Source organism: Callionymus lyra, chromosome 19 (assembly GCF_982586985.1).
Source record: "Callionymus lyra chromosome 19, fCalLyr1.hap1.1, whole genome shotgun sequence".
Lineage (NCBI taxonomy): Eukaryota > Metazoa > Chordata > Actinopteri > Syngnathiformes > Callionymidae > Callionymus > Callionymus lyra.
Genome location: NC_141836.1, coordinates 10,803,120 through 10,819,792, shown reverse-complemented (window position 1 = coordinate 10,819,792; position 16,673 = coordinate 10,803,120). Strand labels below are relative to the sequence as shown.

General features: G+C 37.5%; 1 protein-coding gene across 7 annotated transcripts in view; it reads right to left on the bottom strand.

Moving 5' to 3' along the window:
- sulf2b (sulfatase 2b) overlaps nt 1-16,673 on the bottom strand; it is an 88,297-nt gene that overhangs the window by 2,369 nt on the left and 69,255 nt on the right. For 5 of the 7 annotated variants that reach the window (XM_087781251.1, XM_087781249.1, XM_087781253.1 and 2 more), the window contains 17 exons: nt 15,506-15,675; nt 13,219-13,369; nt 11,659-11,758; nt 9,386-9,461; nt 9,172-9,300; nt 7,121-7,177; nt 6,006-6,135; nt 3,910-4,162; nt 2,980-3,163; nt 2,747-2,843; nt 2,288-2,382; nt 2,147-2,206; nt 1,528-1,697; nt 506-648; nt 318-441; nt 219-255; nt 64-120 (listed from right to left, as the gene is read on the bottom strand). In XM_087781251.1, the coding sequence (XP_087637377.1) occupies nt 64-120; nt 219-255; nt 318-441; nt 506-648; nt 1,528-1,697; nt 2,147-2,206; nt 2,288-2,382; nt 2,747-2,843; nt 2,980-3,163; nt 3,910-4,162; nt 6,006-6,135; nt 7,121-7,177; nt 9,172-9,300; nt 9,386-9,461; nt 11,659-11,758; nt 13,219-13,369; nt 15,506-15,675 (2,033 nt within the window). The remainder of the gene's footprint in view (nt 1-63; nt 121-218; nt 256-317; nt 442-505; nt 649-1,527; nt 1,698-2,146; nt 2,207-2,287; nt 2,383-2,746; nt 2,844-2,979; nt 3,164-3,909; nt 4,163-6,005; nt 6,136-7,120; nt 7,178-9,171; nt 9,301-9,385; nt 9,462-11,658; nt 11,759-13,218; nt 13,370-15,505; nt 15,676-16,673) is intronic. The other 2 variants (XM_087781254.1, XM_087781255.1) reach the window with 1 other exon arrangement.

The following is a 16,673-nucleotide window of genomic DNA, read 5'->3' as shown; positions in this document are numbered from 1 at the left end:
TGTGTGTGTGTGTGTTGTCGACACGAGCTGTAAGCGACATGCAGCGACACACAAGAGACTCACAAGGTTCGGGACGACGACGGCTTCTTGACTTTGGGCCACTTCCTCCTCTCAAACATCCTGATGCGACAAACACACACACCACGTTACACACTCGCACTCACACCAGCAGCTGCGCAGCCAATTGTGTGTATTTGTGTGTGTGTGCGTGTGTGTACCTGTAGTCGTCGAAGCTCCCGTGTTCCCGCCCGCCCGCTGCAAAAAACAATACAACATGGATGCCGTGTTTTCACGCGTGGGAACCGTGCGAGTCTCACCGAGCTCCACTGAGCGCGTGCGAGGGTTGCACTGCTTGTGGCCGCGGCAGCCGCGCAGCTCCATCAGCTCCACGTGGAGCTGGTTCAGAACCATCCGGTCCAGAGAGCCGACGCCGTTGATCAGCTGGACGGACGGAGAGAGACTTGAGCGGCGCTCTCGCCAGGAGACAGGAAGTGGAAAGGCGTACCTGGTAGGGGTCGGTGTTGAGGTCGAAGTACTCCAGGAAGCCGGTGGCGAACTCGCAGAACAGGAAGTTGTGCGTCTCGTTGATGGTCCTCATGCACCAGTAGGTGTTGTTGTTGGCGCTGGTGCAGGCGCAGAACGGACCCACTGGGAGGAGAATTAAGAACTATCAATACAATTTTCAACACTTATGCATCAAAATATTATTGTTTTCATGATACTCTACTTGCATGCTTCAAGTTAGGAGTTTGTATTGACAAGAATCTAGTGATACGACGCATCATGAAACACTGGTAACGATACGATGTATTATGATACTGAAGGAGCCAAGGATATATTTGTAGTATTGAATATTATAGGACAGCATATCTGCTTTAATTATAATTCTAAAATATTATATTTCTCACACTTTACTCAAGTATCAACCATAATAATACAATTAAAATATATATACAATTTGAAGAAAAAAAGAAAAAATGGATACAGTAAAGTATTGTGAAGAAATATTGCCGTATATCTGTATTTATATTTACTCATACCCCTATTTAAACCATGTTTATATAGTTTTTATTTCAATAGAGTGTGTTTAAAAGAAAAACGATTTTTATTTACAATTAGCGTGAAAATATTCAGGGGGGTTTGTTCATGTTAGTCTTGCTATTAAACTTTTGACCCCTAGATGGAAGCAGTAATTAAGTCCTCCGCAGCTAAAGGAGCAATGAAATCCCGGTGATGACTGAGGACGAGAGGATACGGTCGACTCTAGCAGCTTTTAAAGCTGATGTTTGGACATATTTTGAATTTAAACAAATAAAAACAGTTACTACTTTGTCAAGAGTCATGTGGTCTGTAAATTCTGTAACACCAGAGTCAAGTATTCCACAATACAACAAAAATATATCCTTGTTACTACAGTATTACAATATATTATATTTTTGCCCCTGTATCGTGACACGTAGCCAATACACATCCCTTGACACAAGTTAGTTACATTAAAGCCTTGACACGAAAGTGCAGAGTACGTACGTGTCCAGAAGGGGGCGGTGTGCCAGTGCTGGTTGTCCTGTGTGAAGCAAGTAAGTCCCGGCATGGAGCACGTGTCGTTGTTTCGGATTCTCTTGATCAACTTCCTCATCTTCTTGCGTCGTTTCTGCTCCTTCAGCATCCACTCCTTTTTGTCCCGGGCCCCGCTCTTCCTGCACCCACACAAATAAAACCTTCATCATTGAGAAATATATATACATTTAATTTAACAAAACATTCGCAGTAGCATCGTCGCAAATGAATCGCTTGCTAAATGTCGCCATCTGGTGGGGAGACGGTGAACTAATAATACAGCTAAAATAATCCATGAATTTGTTGGCAATATTAATTCTGATGTTTGAGCTACATAAATATTTTTTAAACATAATAATATATGAATAATACAAAAAAATCATTTATGCGAGATAGATCTTTAAATATATATATTATTATTATTGAAAACCATATTAAAATATTTGTAAATCTTTGTAAAACTCCACATGTGATTTCTTCTGTTTATTTCTCATATTATTCTCTTTTTTCTTTCCTTTTTTCATCAGAAATAAATAATCTTTCTGTGTAAAAAATAACGAGACAAAACATCTTCATTAAACATTCGTACCTGAACGGGTGAACGTTTCCTCCTCGGTACCGGAACTTGCCCTTCAGTTTGGACTTGTACCTGCACATGACAAGAACATGACTTTAACGAAAAATACAAGTTTTATTCTCCATCTTAACTCTTAGTCTTGTGATCACTTACAGGTATTTATTACAGTCGCACTCTAGGGGGCGCGCTTTCTTCAGGTGACCTTTCACCTCCTTCAGGTTTTTGATTTTAGTCTGCAGGGTCTCGATCTGAAACAGGAGGGAAATCATTTATGGGAAATATTAAATAAATAAATTAGACATCAAATGATAAGTTTATCTATGAGGTATTGCGCAACAATTCATGTACATTTTTTCTCCATGTCTCTTTTTAGACTGATAATAACTAATAATATTTAAATATATAGTGTTTTTTCCCCCATTTTATTGACATTATTTCGTCATTTTTTCCCAAACATTAATTTATCTATTGCATTTTAATTCAACTCAATACAAATAATTGCATTTTATTTACACTAGAGCCTCTCTTACAGATTTCTATTGTATTATTATAATATTATTAGATTTCAAAGGTGCTACCGACTAAGTTAAAGTGTGAACAACTGACACTGACCTCATGATCGATGTGCAGCTTATGATCCTTCCAGGCCTGCAGAGACTGATAAACTCCAGTGTCACATTTAATGGTCGCGTTGGCCAGAATAAAACACCTGCGGAGGAAACAAACAATAAACTTGATTCATTATTAAAGATAAAAAAAAAAGGTGAGTTCGATGAACAATAAAATCCACATAGAGGTCGATGTTTACACAACAGGAAAGAGAGACTCTAGTCGAGCTGGTTCACCTTTGCGTGACCTTGATGTGGTCGGCCGGCGTGAGCGCGGTGGGAGACGCTCCCATCCCGCTGAACTCGTCCTCGGCGTCCAAGGCTGGGGTCCAGGTCAAACTCTGGTTGCCGGGGTAACCGTTTGACAGGGTTGTGGAGCGAGTGTAGCGGTTCCTGGAGTAGCTCTTCAGGACTTTGAACTCTGTTGGAGACGAATAACCCGTTAGCAGTGAACGATGCTATATATATATTTTTTTTCATTTGTAGGCTTTTATATTCAATATAAAATGTTGGAATTAAAGTGCCAGCAGACAGTACTAATAGAGTACCGAGCTACTTGATCAAACTTTCAGCCAATGAGACACAAACAATCACATGACATCATTGAGTCAATGGTGGCACTACTATACCAAAAAATTTATATATTGAATTTAAAAGTCTACAAATTAAGTAATATTGAATGTATAAAATGTAATTTTGAATAATTGGAATAAGAAAATTTGTGAAAAAAATACATTTATTTGGAAATAATATGCAATAAAAAAATTGGAAAACGTAATTAAATGCTTAAAAACAATTAAATTATTTTTAAATGTTTAATTATATAATATTCTGATGTCACTGATATACTTCCATATAGAGACACAACTATTTGAATTCAACATTTGCTGAATAGCAGTGACGAGCGTATGAAGCTTCATGAAGCAGTGTCATTATTTTAAAAGCCCACTAGATGGCGATCTCTGCACTATTTATTTATGTTTTAAACTGTTTATAATTGTTAAACTAATGGCGCCACCTACTGAACTCTAAACAATATCAAAAAGCCACTTATCTTGACGCAAGTAAGTAAGACGTATGCGTCTTATCGCTTACAAGAGAAGACGCAGTTCTAACACGAACCACTAGAGGGCAGCGTCTCATCAGCTACAAACGCAGCCGACTTACTCTTCTTGAAGAAAAGGGACTTCTTGTTGAAGGCGCGGGAGAAGGAGGGCCGCGGGTTGACGGGCTGAAGGTCGCAGTTGCAGGGGTCCGAGCTTCGATTGTAGAGCTGCGACTTGACGCTGACGGGCCTCTGCGGTCGACTCACCGCCGCCGCCGCCTCCTTCTCCTCCGCCTCCTCCTCGTTCCCCGGCAGGTCGTTCTTGCACTTGAAGAGGCGCAGCCTCCCCGTGGAGTCCTCCACGCACTGCCACTTCTGCAACACATCCAGCTTTTTCAACAAACTCAGAACTTTCCAATAACACTTCCCCATCACCCGACTAATGCTCGGAGCCGAGAACAGAAGCAAACTCTTGCTGCCGCGTTAACAGAAAGTGACAAATGTAATCGGACGGTTCACTTCAGGCCGTTCACCCGGCGGATCCAAGAGACGGCGCCGGTTGCTAAGAGACAACTTAGCCGGCCAAAAGGATTTTTTGACAAGTGTAATTAACCTCAAACAAGCTCGCTAACACCAGATCTGTCTCGGGGAGGAGTTTCTCCTGCTCTGGCCCTTCATTCCTCTCACGTCCGACTCTTCGATCCAGAGGATTAAAGTTTGCGTCTCTGAGATGTCATCTGGTTTTCATCTCTTCGTGGCTCCTTTTCTTTCCAGTCTTTGGTCGGCTCAGGTCGTCGCTCGGAACATGGAAGAGTTGAAGGGCCGCGAGCACCTCGAGGGCGTGCTGACTCATCTGTTCTAGGTTGTTTGTTTCAACGTCTGACGAGGTCCAGATACAGTTAAGTTTCACGGTCACGCCCAGAGACTGAACGACCACTTCTTCTCAGAGCCGAGTGAGAGGAGAGAGTGATGAGGTTGTTTTCTTACGGTTTATATTTAAATAAAGTGTGTTTTAAAATGAAACAATTAAGATTTTTAAATCTACAATTAACTTGCAAATATTCACGCGGTTTCCTCTTTTTTTGTGTTGTAATTAAACTTCTGACCCCTAGATGGCAGCAGCCATTACGTCCTCCACAGCTACAGGTACAATGAAATCACGCGAGATCCTGGCGATGACTGAGGACGAGAGGATACAGTCGACTCCAGCAGCTTTTAAAGCTGATGTTTGGACATATTTTGGTTTCAAAACAAATGAAAGCAGCTACGACTTCGTCAAGAGTCATGTGGTCTGTAAATTCTGAGTCAAGTACTCAACAATACTACAAATATATCTATGTTACTACAGTATCAAGATATATATTTATATGTATCGTTGCTCTTGTACCGTGGTATGTATTGTATCGCCAGATTCTTCAAAATAAACACCCTTAGTCGACCAATGGAAGCCAAATCCACTCATCACACACAGCTGCGGTGATGAGTTAACTGAGAGGGAGTGAGACAAATAAAGTGGTGTTGGCATATAGGTTGAAGTGTCAGTTGCACTGTGAGTGTGTATTGAGTTCGACATCTTAACGTAGTCAAAAGGCTAGTTAAGGTGCAAAACTTAATGAGTGGAGAGACCAGCAGGCTGCTCATTCCTACTAAAAAAAAACACCTGGCAGAATGAGAGTGTAATAAAAGTCCAGAACTGAAATACTAGACCTAGAATTTTTATGAAGTTATAATAAAAAGCGTGTTCTATAGATTTTAAACAAGGCTACCCCCATAAAATGTAAATTAACTAATAATCCCTGAATTTAATGAAGAAAAAAAAGAGTAAATGCTGAAAAATCCCATCTCCAGTCTCACACACTAACTGACTAACTCCTGAATTTCTTTTTGGGGTGAGAAAAGTCCTGACAGTTAAGGGCCTGACATACGGTTGAGGGCTCACTGAGGACAGCCAGACCCCCTCGAGGATCAGTGGCAGCAGATGCAGTGACGGACAGTCGTGCTGCTCTTCCTCCCCTGCAGAGTCTCCAGACATTATGGCGAAGAAGATTATATCATAGTTTGATGATGAACAGTTTTCTTTAAAAGCTTTCTGTGCCGAGTTCAGATGGTGAAACCAGGGCTTTTTAGACTCATCGATAGATCGTCTTTTTTTAAAAATCAACACAACTGCTACACACAATCTAAGGTTGTTAGAGAGGCTGCTTTTATACGTTCTTACCTGTCCGCTCTGCTGACACGGCGTCTGGTACTCGGCTCTCTGACACAGGTCTTTAACACGTTCATGTTTGGGCAGGAAGTTCTCCTCCTGGGAAACTTGCTTTCCCTCCATATGCTGATGCAGGAGTTTCCTGACGACAGCAAAAAATGAATCAGGAGTTTTCAGTAATTTTGAAGAAAGTCAGGAGGATGACCTTTGAGTAAAACATCTCACAAAATAAATGTATTTTTTCCTGTTTTAATCAGAACCTACAACTACATTTATTCCCTCCACATGTTCTGGAGAAAGTTCAATAAATTGTTTTGGTCTCGAAGACCAGGGAGCGGAAAACCGAAGCTGGCTTTTCGTAAAATGATGGCGTCAGTCTATAATTGAGAGGCGAGAGAAGTGGATCAGTTCTGGCCTTTTCCTTCCACCGGCGCCAAAACAATTGTTTAATGAGTCGAAGAGCGTGACCACGTCTCCGCGCTGACCTTTTACGCTTAATCAGGAGAGAACGACACGGATAAGATGAAAATCATTAAGTCGGAAAAGGTGAAGAAAACATAGATGTCGATCTTGTTAAAGTGGAACTTTTGAAGGTGAGTCATGCTATAAAAATAAGAACCTTCCAAGTTAAATATTTAAAATTTCTGAAGTATCTGTAAATATTTTTCACTTAACATCACATACAATATAGTTATATTTAACTATTTTTATTGCTGGCACCAAATAGAAGGAAGCGAAGGAGGGATGAGAGGCATTTGTGAGAAGAGGTTATTATTATAAACACGACCAAAGACATGAAAATTGTTCAACTTCATTGTGCTCAATAAAAATAAAAATAAAGTCAAAAGAAAACACAGTAAAAGTAATTTCTAAAGCAGACAATTAGGGAAAAAAGGGACAAAAGTGTCTATACTTAATTTAAAATTAAGATAAAATCAATAATTATTGTTAAACATTAAGGTTTTATTCATCTGTATCGTAGCACAAGTTTCCCCTTAAATCACAAACACATTTTATGTCAGAAATGTTTAACATAAAATTAAATAATTACTATCACACGGGATATTATGTCAAATAAAGAAAATGTGCTCAGAAAAGAAATGATAGTGTGAAAACACTGCACTCACCCTCGTTCAACCAGAAACGAGTCTCTCCAGATCTTGGATTTCTTCTTCACTTGAAACCTGAAGGAACAAAAATTCTGATCAGTCTCTTAAGCTATTTTGTTTATACATCTGTTTTTATTCTTCTCACTGCCAAAGTGTCAATTTAAAAACATGTTTCTTTAAACATTTGCATGCATTTGTCTCCTCAATATTTGCTGATATTAAATATAGTTCAATACATTATCAGAAACTCAATTATTGTTTTCATCAAACATTTATTAAACCAAACAGAAACTCTTATGAGACTTAATGAAACAAGAATCATACTTGTTTACACTATATATACATTTTTAAATGATTTTATTTGTTTAATGGTTGAGATTTATACACTTTCATAGTATTAATTAATTTCTTAATAAAAATAAATAAAAATATGATCAGTGAATCTTAATTAAATAAATATTTGTCCTGTTCTAGAAATGTCTATTCAAACTTATAACCTTTTTATTCTCAACCTTGATAACTGGAGTATAGTACGTCCTGTCGGGATATTTCCGACACTCGTTCTGACGACTACAGCGATGAACGGCCGACGAGCGTGGGAGATCGAACGAGTGAGAAATGCTAATTCTATGTTTTAATCCAGTGAAATGGAAATTGAGTTCACGGGAGATCAAGTTGGAGAGAGAAAAAAAAGACAAGAAGTTTATATTAAAACAGTTTAAATAACCTCCTGGATTCAATTCGAGGATGTTTGAGAGGCTAAAAAAAACAAAGCAGAATTCTAATTAACCTTCTTAGTTTCCTCCATCGTCACTTTTCCTCAACGTTACTTTTAAGAACTTCCTGAATATTAACAGCCGTTCATGAAGCTCCTTCAACTCACATCCATCCAGTCTCTGCTGGAAAACTGAACAAAAATATAAAAATCACAGCTCAGCTTCTCTTCCCGTGAGGCCACAAATGTATCTGAAGTTCAGAGATGAAAAGAAAGTAGTTTGTGCTTCAGAGAACAGAGAGAGTTTCTGGACAAAGTGGGTGAACATGAGTCCACAGTGCACACTGATCACGAGCAGCTACACAACCACACTTCAAATGATGTTCTGGATCCATTATTGCGAGACCAGGTGAGCCGTTCCAGGACAATTTCATTCAGCGAGTACTTCCTCGTTTATATCCATTTCTGAAAGACGTTTGACACATTTCCAGTTTCTCTCTCCGGGACGCTGAACAGAAACTTAAACAAGTTCTCGGCTCTTCACTAGTCTCGCAAACACGATCCGGGGAATTAGGCAAACACAGCCCACAGCGCGAGACGTTGTTCGAGTGAATAAACATTTGGAAAAATTAGTTCATTCAAACGGAATTATTTTACTTCTTCATTGTCAAGTTGATTTCACACAGAGTGCGATGAAAACGAAGGACTTTTAAATATTAGTGGGACTATAAGTTAAAACATTAAAAAACATTTTATACATTTTTTTTTCAACCTTGGACAGATTCTCTTATCTAAAATAAAATGTACTGTTTTTTTTTAATGAAGTAAATTGAGTAAATCATAAACTTCATATTAAACGTTTTTTAAATGGATTTATAATTGACTTGAGTGCAGTAAATCTGAGGTGAGGTTTATAATAAGATTTAAGGTAGGATAAGAACCCATTTTTTATTTAATTCTCTTAAATACTTCTTCACAGGTACGTCAATGTCAATCGCTCAAGGGACCAAAATCTCTTCGGAGTTGCAAGGTCAGGGTCCGAAAAAGAGAATTAGAAATTGACCCAAGTGTCTCTAACGGATCCATGTCATCTTAAATATTAACCTATAAAGATGTCAGTGTTTATCTGATTTGATTTTGAAACAACTATCTCGCGGGCCACCTAAAATTATTTGACGAGTTTGCCACATGTGCTGGAGGTTTTCCTTCTTGTCTTTTAAAAAAAATAATTAAATTGATTTTTAAGTTAAATTCGTCTTTAGATACTAGTTACTAAAGGAAGGTAAATAGTTGGTGTCGTACCAAGATATTCAATGCAGCTGCTAAAACCCGTCCTTCATGTGAGTGAAAGTACCTGTTGGCAGCTTTGTCAGTGTCCAGCAGGCTCAGGATGGACTTCCCGTCCATGTCCGGTGGAGTGTCCAGTCCTGCGATGTCCAGGATGGTCGGCGCCAGATCGATGTTCAGGACAATATGAGGATTTCTGAAAAAAAAAAAAAAGAAGTTGAGAGTTTCAGTCGACAGTCACAAAAAATGGTGATGAAAAGAAAGAAAAAAAGTGTGTTTACATGCTGCCTTGCTCCACGTTGGGTCCTCTGATGTAAAAAGGGACCCGGATGTCAAACTCGTATGGCATCGATTTGCCTACACACACCAACACAAAGACACTTTTGTTAAACACAATTTCAAGAAACCAAAAGATACTCATAAACATATTTTTTCCCCAAGATGCAACCAGGAGAAGATTCAAGCGGTAGAAGGGAGCGAGAGAAGGTCAAATGTGAGCTCAAAATCGAAGTCTAAACTGGATGTTTACTAGCATCGTGAGAAATAAGCACAGATTGAAACTTTTACGTGTTTTGTAGGAGGCAGAGATAGAAATGTGAATAATTCATCTTGAAGCGTCTGTAATTACCTGCACAGATGTTATATTTAGGATTTAATTAGCCTGAAATAATTTAAAACCAGACGGAATAACACACTATAATGCCAGTCCATTTTCTTCAGGCTGTGACTTAAATTGGGGTTAACATTTTTGCCCCTTGTGCGATTGAGTTCGAGACCCCCCATATAAAAAATCTAGAGTAAGTAACAGTCATTTTGACAACTTTACATTGATTGACGTCCTGTCAGAACTTTAGTTTTTCGCCACAATGTTCTGGCGCTAACTGGATAACAGCATCATCCTGAATGAGGAGCACGGATTCATCTTCTTCCAAGTCGATTATGAAATCATGTGGATGTTTTATTCATAACATAATGTCCTTTAGGAATATTTTAACTCTGCCTGAGATCCACTTTTAATGATCTGAACAACGGAGAACAGCTGAATGCTCTCAAAATTAGAGTTTACTAAACCCTACATTCATTGGGTATAGAGTTCAGTTGAAGGTCATCTCTAATAGTTTAATATTAAATGATAGTAATTCACTGAAAGAATTTGTCTTTAATGTTCTTGCTTACAAAGTGCAGTAACAAGTTGTTTTTTCTTTCATTGAATTTTGGATCAGGGGAATTTTGTTCAGTATTGCGGTTGATTTGTTTTTTCAATATTCAAGGAAAGAAAGTTGCTTCAATATGAAAAAAACTTTTCAATAAAAGGTTAAAAAATTTAAACCGTTTCAAATGTTTTGAAACCTCCTTTCTTATATGAAGTGAAAAACATTTGAGGCTGTTTTTCTGATTCAAAATATAATTTTTCAGAACAAATTTTTTTGATTTAATGCAACAACAAAAAAAATCTATCTCTATAGCTCCAATCTTCTTTGTTTGAAACATATACTGGGCCAAATAAATAGCAATCAGTGAGTGATGAGCAGTCTGCTGGTCTTTCTTCCTGCATCCACCTGTTGTTTTTCCTTTGGTGCAGCTTCATTCTTCATATCTTCACTATCTGGTAGAACGTTCTTTTTTTTCTAATCTGAATTAGAAATCGATCCATTTTGCGCTGCTAACATCACCTGAAAGCGTGATTTGTTGCGGCGAAGTTAACATACAATTCTGTAAAGGAATGTGTTGCCAAGTTTGACATTTATTGCTCAATTGAAAAAACTAAAACTAACAAACAAATAAAAAAAACATTAATACAAAAGAAGAGGCCAATATGGATATGTGTTTGTATAAGTACATCATTCTTTGTAAATGTATGCAGGACAATTAAACATTTTATTTTTCTGTGGTATATTATTATTATTTTTATTAGTCTACCAGATGAGCAACAATTTAAGCTAATAAGTAACTAATTTATAACATTGCTATTGAAGAATCATTCCTGTTTCAATTATTTATTGTGAATTTTCAACTGTGTAATGAAATACAAAAAAAACCCTATGGATTTTTCAAAATAATAACAAGAAAAGGACTCCCAAAATGCCTAAGACTGAGATTATGAATTCTATTTTTCACTAATGAAATTTAATTATTGACTTTTCTTTTCATTGTCGAGTTCAATTTTAGAGCTGGTTTGGTAGAATTGAGCAGCCTGGTGGTCTCCCCACTCTTTGATGATGAAACTTTAAATTACATTAAAGTCATTTTAAGACTTTTTAAGCTCCGAACTTCAACTGAAAACTATGACTAGCGTTTCAAAACCAACTCTCTCTCTTGCAGCTGCAGGAGTTGAGCCTATTTGTAAGAGAATATTGTACTAATGTTATACATTTCACTGATTGTTTAGGAGTTACTGTGGAAAGCCTGAGTAACACTGGTTACATTTGTTAAGTAGGTCTTACTGCACACTTACGGAGTGTTATAGTAGTTAAAATGTCCTTTTTTAAATCCAATTTGTGTCAATTAGGGGGAAATAAAAAACACAAGCTAGAAAAAGACACATTTATCTCACCTTTAACAAGCCCGAACTGTCCAATATGGTAGCCGTGGTCAGACGTGTAGATGACGTAGGTGTTCTCCAGCTCTCCAGTCTCCACCAACATGTTATACAGCTGAACAAAAAAAAACAAAATTCTCTTAAAAGTTTGATTAACTTTTAAGAATCCCCTTAATTGCATGAGTCACAAACAGTATAAAAAAGGTTGTCCATCCCTTTTCATGGACTTTAAAATGCTATAATGGCCAATTTTAGCATTTAAAACAGTTTATTCTTCTTACAATGACATGTCTTCTGGTAAATCAAAATACAATTTAAAAAATGGTTAGAAATGATTATGAGAAACATTTTAAAATGAAAGATGATTAATGTTTCTTCTTTTGAGTCCAATTTTGAGTTGAATGTCTTATTACTAGAGACCCCTTCCTGACCCCGTGCAGCTCACGGCTCCCCCTGCAGTGAAACACTTCCCTAATTAATAGAGGAAAGAGTGTGAAAACACATCCGGACACAGCGCTGCTTCTGTTCCGACAGAAATATTGTGGCAGTTAAAACCTGCCAAGCGTGCACACGGAGCATGAAAACCGCTGCTGCTACATGATGTCATGATAACTGGATCTATATTTGTGAGAGAAAGTTGCCTAAAAAAAACAAACACAAAACCACATGAAGATTTTGTCTTCTAGGGTCACATCCACTTACTCCTTCATTTGTATGTATGTAGCAAAATAATCCTTATTTCTTTCACAATGTTTTGGAGCAGGGGTGTCAAACTCAATCGAACAAAGGGGGGGAAATCCAAAAGCCGCCTGGATCACTGGCTAAACAAAATGTATATTTACCTAACTTTGAGTAACGGGAAGTCTGAGTCTGATTGTGATATTAATGTATGCTTTGATGCCCACAGGCCTTTTTTATTGAACTTTTACATTTTTAGTAAACTTTTCAAAGCACAATTTAGGGCTGTAGCGATGCACTAATCGCATGACATGATACGATTTGATTTTTTTCAATACACTTGTATCATTTCCGTTACAATATGAGGGGACACTGAGCCTGTGATTGTACCACTCTCTTTTGGATTGAGTAATTGGACTTCAATGTTTTGAATTTCAGTTCTAACATCAGCTTTAAAAGCAGGATGTATCCCCTCGTCCTCAGTCATCGCAAGATTTGACTGATTCCTGATTTGAATGCCTCCATCTATCGGCCTGAAGTTTAACTTTAAACACCAAAATGAACTATGAAAATACTTTATTTTTATTTTATTAGATATTTAAAACTAAATACCGGTAGAATAATTTTATTTCATACACACTTAATTAAATATAAAAAAAAAGGTCTATGATAAAATAAAATGGTATTATAAGCAAAAAAGTCCCAACAAAAAAATGGACACAGTTCCAATATAGTAAGTGAAAAAATGTCAATATATATATTGATGTATTCCTTCTAGCAAGATGTCACAATAGCAACCACTGTTCTTTCTACTTGCGTCGGCTTCATATTCTCCTCCATCAGGACGCTGACACGGCTCCGGCGCGTAATAAAACGAGTTGCTAAGGAAACACCGACCTTCTCCATGCTGTCGTCCACCGACAGGAGCGTCTGCAGCCGCTTCCTCTGCAGCACGTTGGTGAACTCCATGTGGATGGGCTTCATGGCGCCGGTGTACCTCATGATCCAGTGCTTGTCTGGGTTGGGAGCGTAGTTATAACTGGGGGTGCTGCAGAGGAGAAAACACAATTTTATGTTATATTAAAAGGTGGAAACACATCCAGATTATATTTAAGTAAGTCTAGATAGAATCGTTGTTCGAGCCCGAACAGAACGAGACAAAACACATGCACGAAGACAACAGATGTGCATTAATTACACATTTCAACACACACACTTCCCCTCTGTGTTCACAGCAGACGTCGGTGTGTTTTGTCTGGATAATGAATGAGTCTCGTCAGCCCTCCCTCCCTCGCCAGATACATCCATTCTCTCGCCCAAGACAAGAGAAACCGCGACGCCCTCGTCTCGGGTTTTGGACCCACTGCTTCCCGACAACCGGACAGTTGGAAAACATCTGTCTCACACCGGGCTGTTAATGGACTATAGTCATGAAGATACCAGCGCTGACTTTTTAACCTTTTTTTTTGTTATTTTTTTTAAAGAAAATTGAAGGTCAAATGCAGCTTAAAATATGGTGATTCAAAGTGAGAGCGACTGAATATCAGAGGTTGAACTCTGAAGAAAATGTCAACATTTCCACGAAAGAAAAGGGATGATGAGCATCAGACAAGGTCTCAGGAGGAAATCAAGCCTTCATGAGAGGTAGAGAAATAAATTAATGAGGCGGAATTATCGGTAAATTAAACCATGATCCACATAAAGAAAGATCAGGAAAATTACTTTAATCCCAATAACTCCAGACACTTGCGTACAATGCAATCAACATAAGGGGTCAATATTTCACTTTTTGTTGTGTTTAAAGATCTTTTTTTTTATTTATTTAAAAAAAGTTATTATACTGAATACAGTCTGGCTTTGTGACCTTAGGAAAGATCAAAATATTACTGAACATATCTTTGTCCAAAGCAGAATCCTGCATTGACGTTAAGGAATAACATTTGTGGGTCACTTGGTTTTGGGGAAGAAAAAAAAAGAAGGTTTTTGTCACTTTTGTACACAGATTTTTGAAGATATAAAAACGTTGTAAAATACTGGAAAGTGGAAAACACATAGAATTTGATTTAAACAGTTGTTTAACTATAGGTGAGGTCGTTGATTTTTATGTATTTAAATTTAATGTATTTATTATTTTATATCTTACTTTAACCATGTGTGTGTTTTGAATCTTGTTTTTATTTAATTTCTGAGGTAATTTTAAGATTAAGAGATCTATATATTTTTAAAAAGATATAAGGATAACAAAAAAAAACTACCTAGAAGTGAAGGAAGAACGAGTGTAGAAATCCAAAAAACGGGAAGATTGTTAAAATAAAGAAAAAAAAGAGTAAAGAATGAGAAGAAAAGTAAAAATTAAAGCAGTTCTTAGCTCGACTCCATATTGAAAGATAACAAGGTGCTAAATCTTTATGACTTATATAGTGCCTGTTTTATCACCCATGCACACGCACACAATCACACACTGATGGCCGTGTGCCAGCTCACTCATCTCAACAACAAGGGTTAAGTGTACATAACTACACAACTATACCACAAGCCGGGATTGAACCTGCAACCTCTTAGCCACAAGACTGAGAGCAAAACTATCCATCTATCTATCTATCTATCTATCTATCTATCTATCTCTATATAAATATATATCTTAATTTAAAAAAACAACGTTATAATGTAGATGAACGTTAGGAAATAAACTGGTATATATACATTTTTCTTTATCCAGAGAAACAAATGCGTAATAATATGTGATTAAATTGCCTTCGGTCGGTATTAAAGACTAAAATGAAAGTGGGGTTTATTTATTTTTTTTGGTGAACATTTTTGGAATCCACAGGACGAACCCACTGAACTGTAATCATCCTCTGACCTTTGACCCCTAAAGCAGCCTAAGCTCCACCATAAAAAGCGCCAGGATGCAGATAGATTTGGCTTTGCGGATAATTCCTGATTTTACTGGGAAAAAAAACAAAAAAAACTGACTTTCCATAAATTAAAAGAGACACACAAGCGCACACATCCATCGGCTCAGAGACTCACTTTAATCCAAGTGAACAATAGAGCAGTTATAATTTGTGCTGCAGGCTAAATCCAGACACAACAGCTACGACACACAATCCTCCCAGTGTGTGTGTGTGTGTGTGTGTGTGTGTGTGTGTGTGTGTGTGTGGCTACGATGGTAACAACTTACATGTGCTGCGATGCATTGGGGAAGGCGGTGCTGTATTGCGGCGCCGAGTCTTCAGGTCCGTGCGGTGCGGCGTGACTCAGGACCATGGCGACGGGCCGGTGAGGATAAACTCGCTTGGAGTAGCGGAAATAACGAATGGACTCAGCTGTGATCAGATCAGTTAGGTAGTCCTGGAAGAAACACAAACTTCTTGTTTTTATTTGCATTTCCTTCAAACCTCGTCTACACGAATGGAAACTAAGTTCTTCAGAAGTGGAAGACGCAAAAAGTTCGAAAGCTCAAAGCACAAAACAAGGCACAGGGAAGCCATAGAATTTAAGTGTGCTTTGCTTTGTGAATTAACAGATTTTTTTCTCCAGAATAATTAAACAAAATATTACACCATTTACTGTATATAATAGATACAATAATTATTTATCATAAATTTAGGTTGTGGCAGCAATTGAAAAATAATAATAAAGATTAACGACACAAACACATCAAATTAAGACATAAAGTACACATACTAAATACTGTACAATAGAAAATTAAAATAAAATAATGATAATTAAAAATAGTGATATAGATAAATTAGTAAACATAAACTAAGACTAACATCTTAGCGAAATCTTGTTATTAATGCTGACAATCTTCTTTTATTATCCATGGCTAAATACCTGTGAGAATCACTGCATTTATAACTTATTATTATGAGCAATTTTGCGTAACGTTAATATTTATTTACTGCTTTAACAACCCGGCAATAATAATTGAGGCCAGTAGAATTCACCCTAGAATTCCTGCACCTATTTTTTGAATTTTGAAATAACTGATTAAAAACAGGAAGTATAAAAGATGATGTTCTCATAGTTAACAAGGATCCTCAGTGTTGGGAATTAAAAATATATTTAAAAGTCTGTATATACTTTGATATCCACACAATTAAAAACAAACAAAAAAAAAAGTCAATGTTATACGTCAATGTGTTTCTAGTGCAGTTCTCAACGTGACCACTAGAAGCCGCTCTCAGCAGGAGATACAAGAGTAAAAACACCTGAACTTTGCAGAATTACATTTGTTCACCACTTATTACATGAGGCTCCTGGTGAGCATGTGTTAAGGACCCCTCACACTCATACCTCTCCAACTTGCTACCCGACCAAAATAACCCAATCGCCACCTGCTGGTG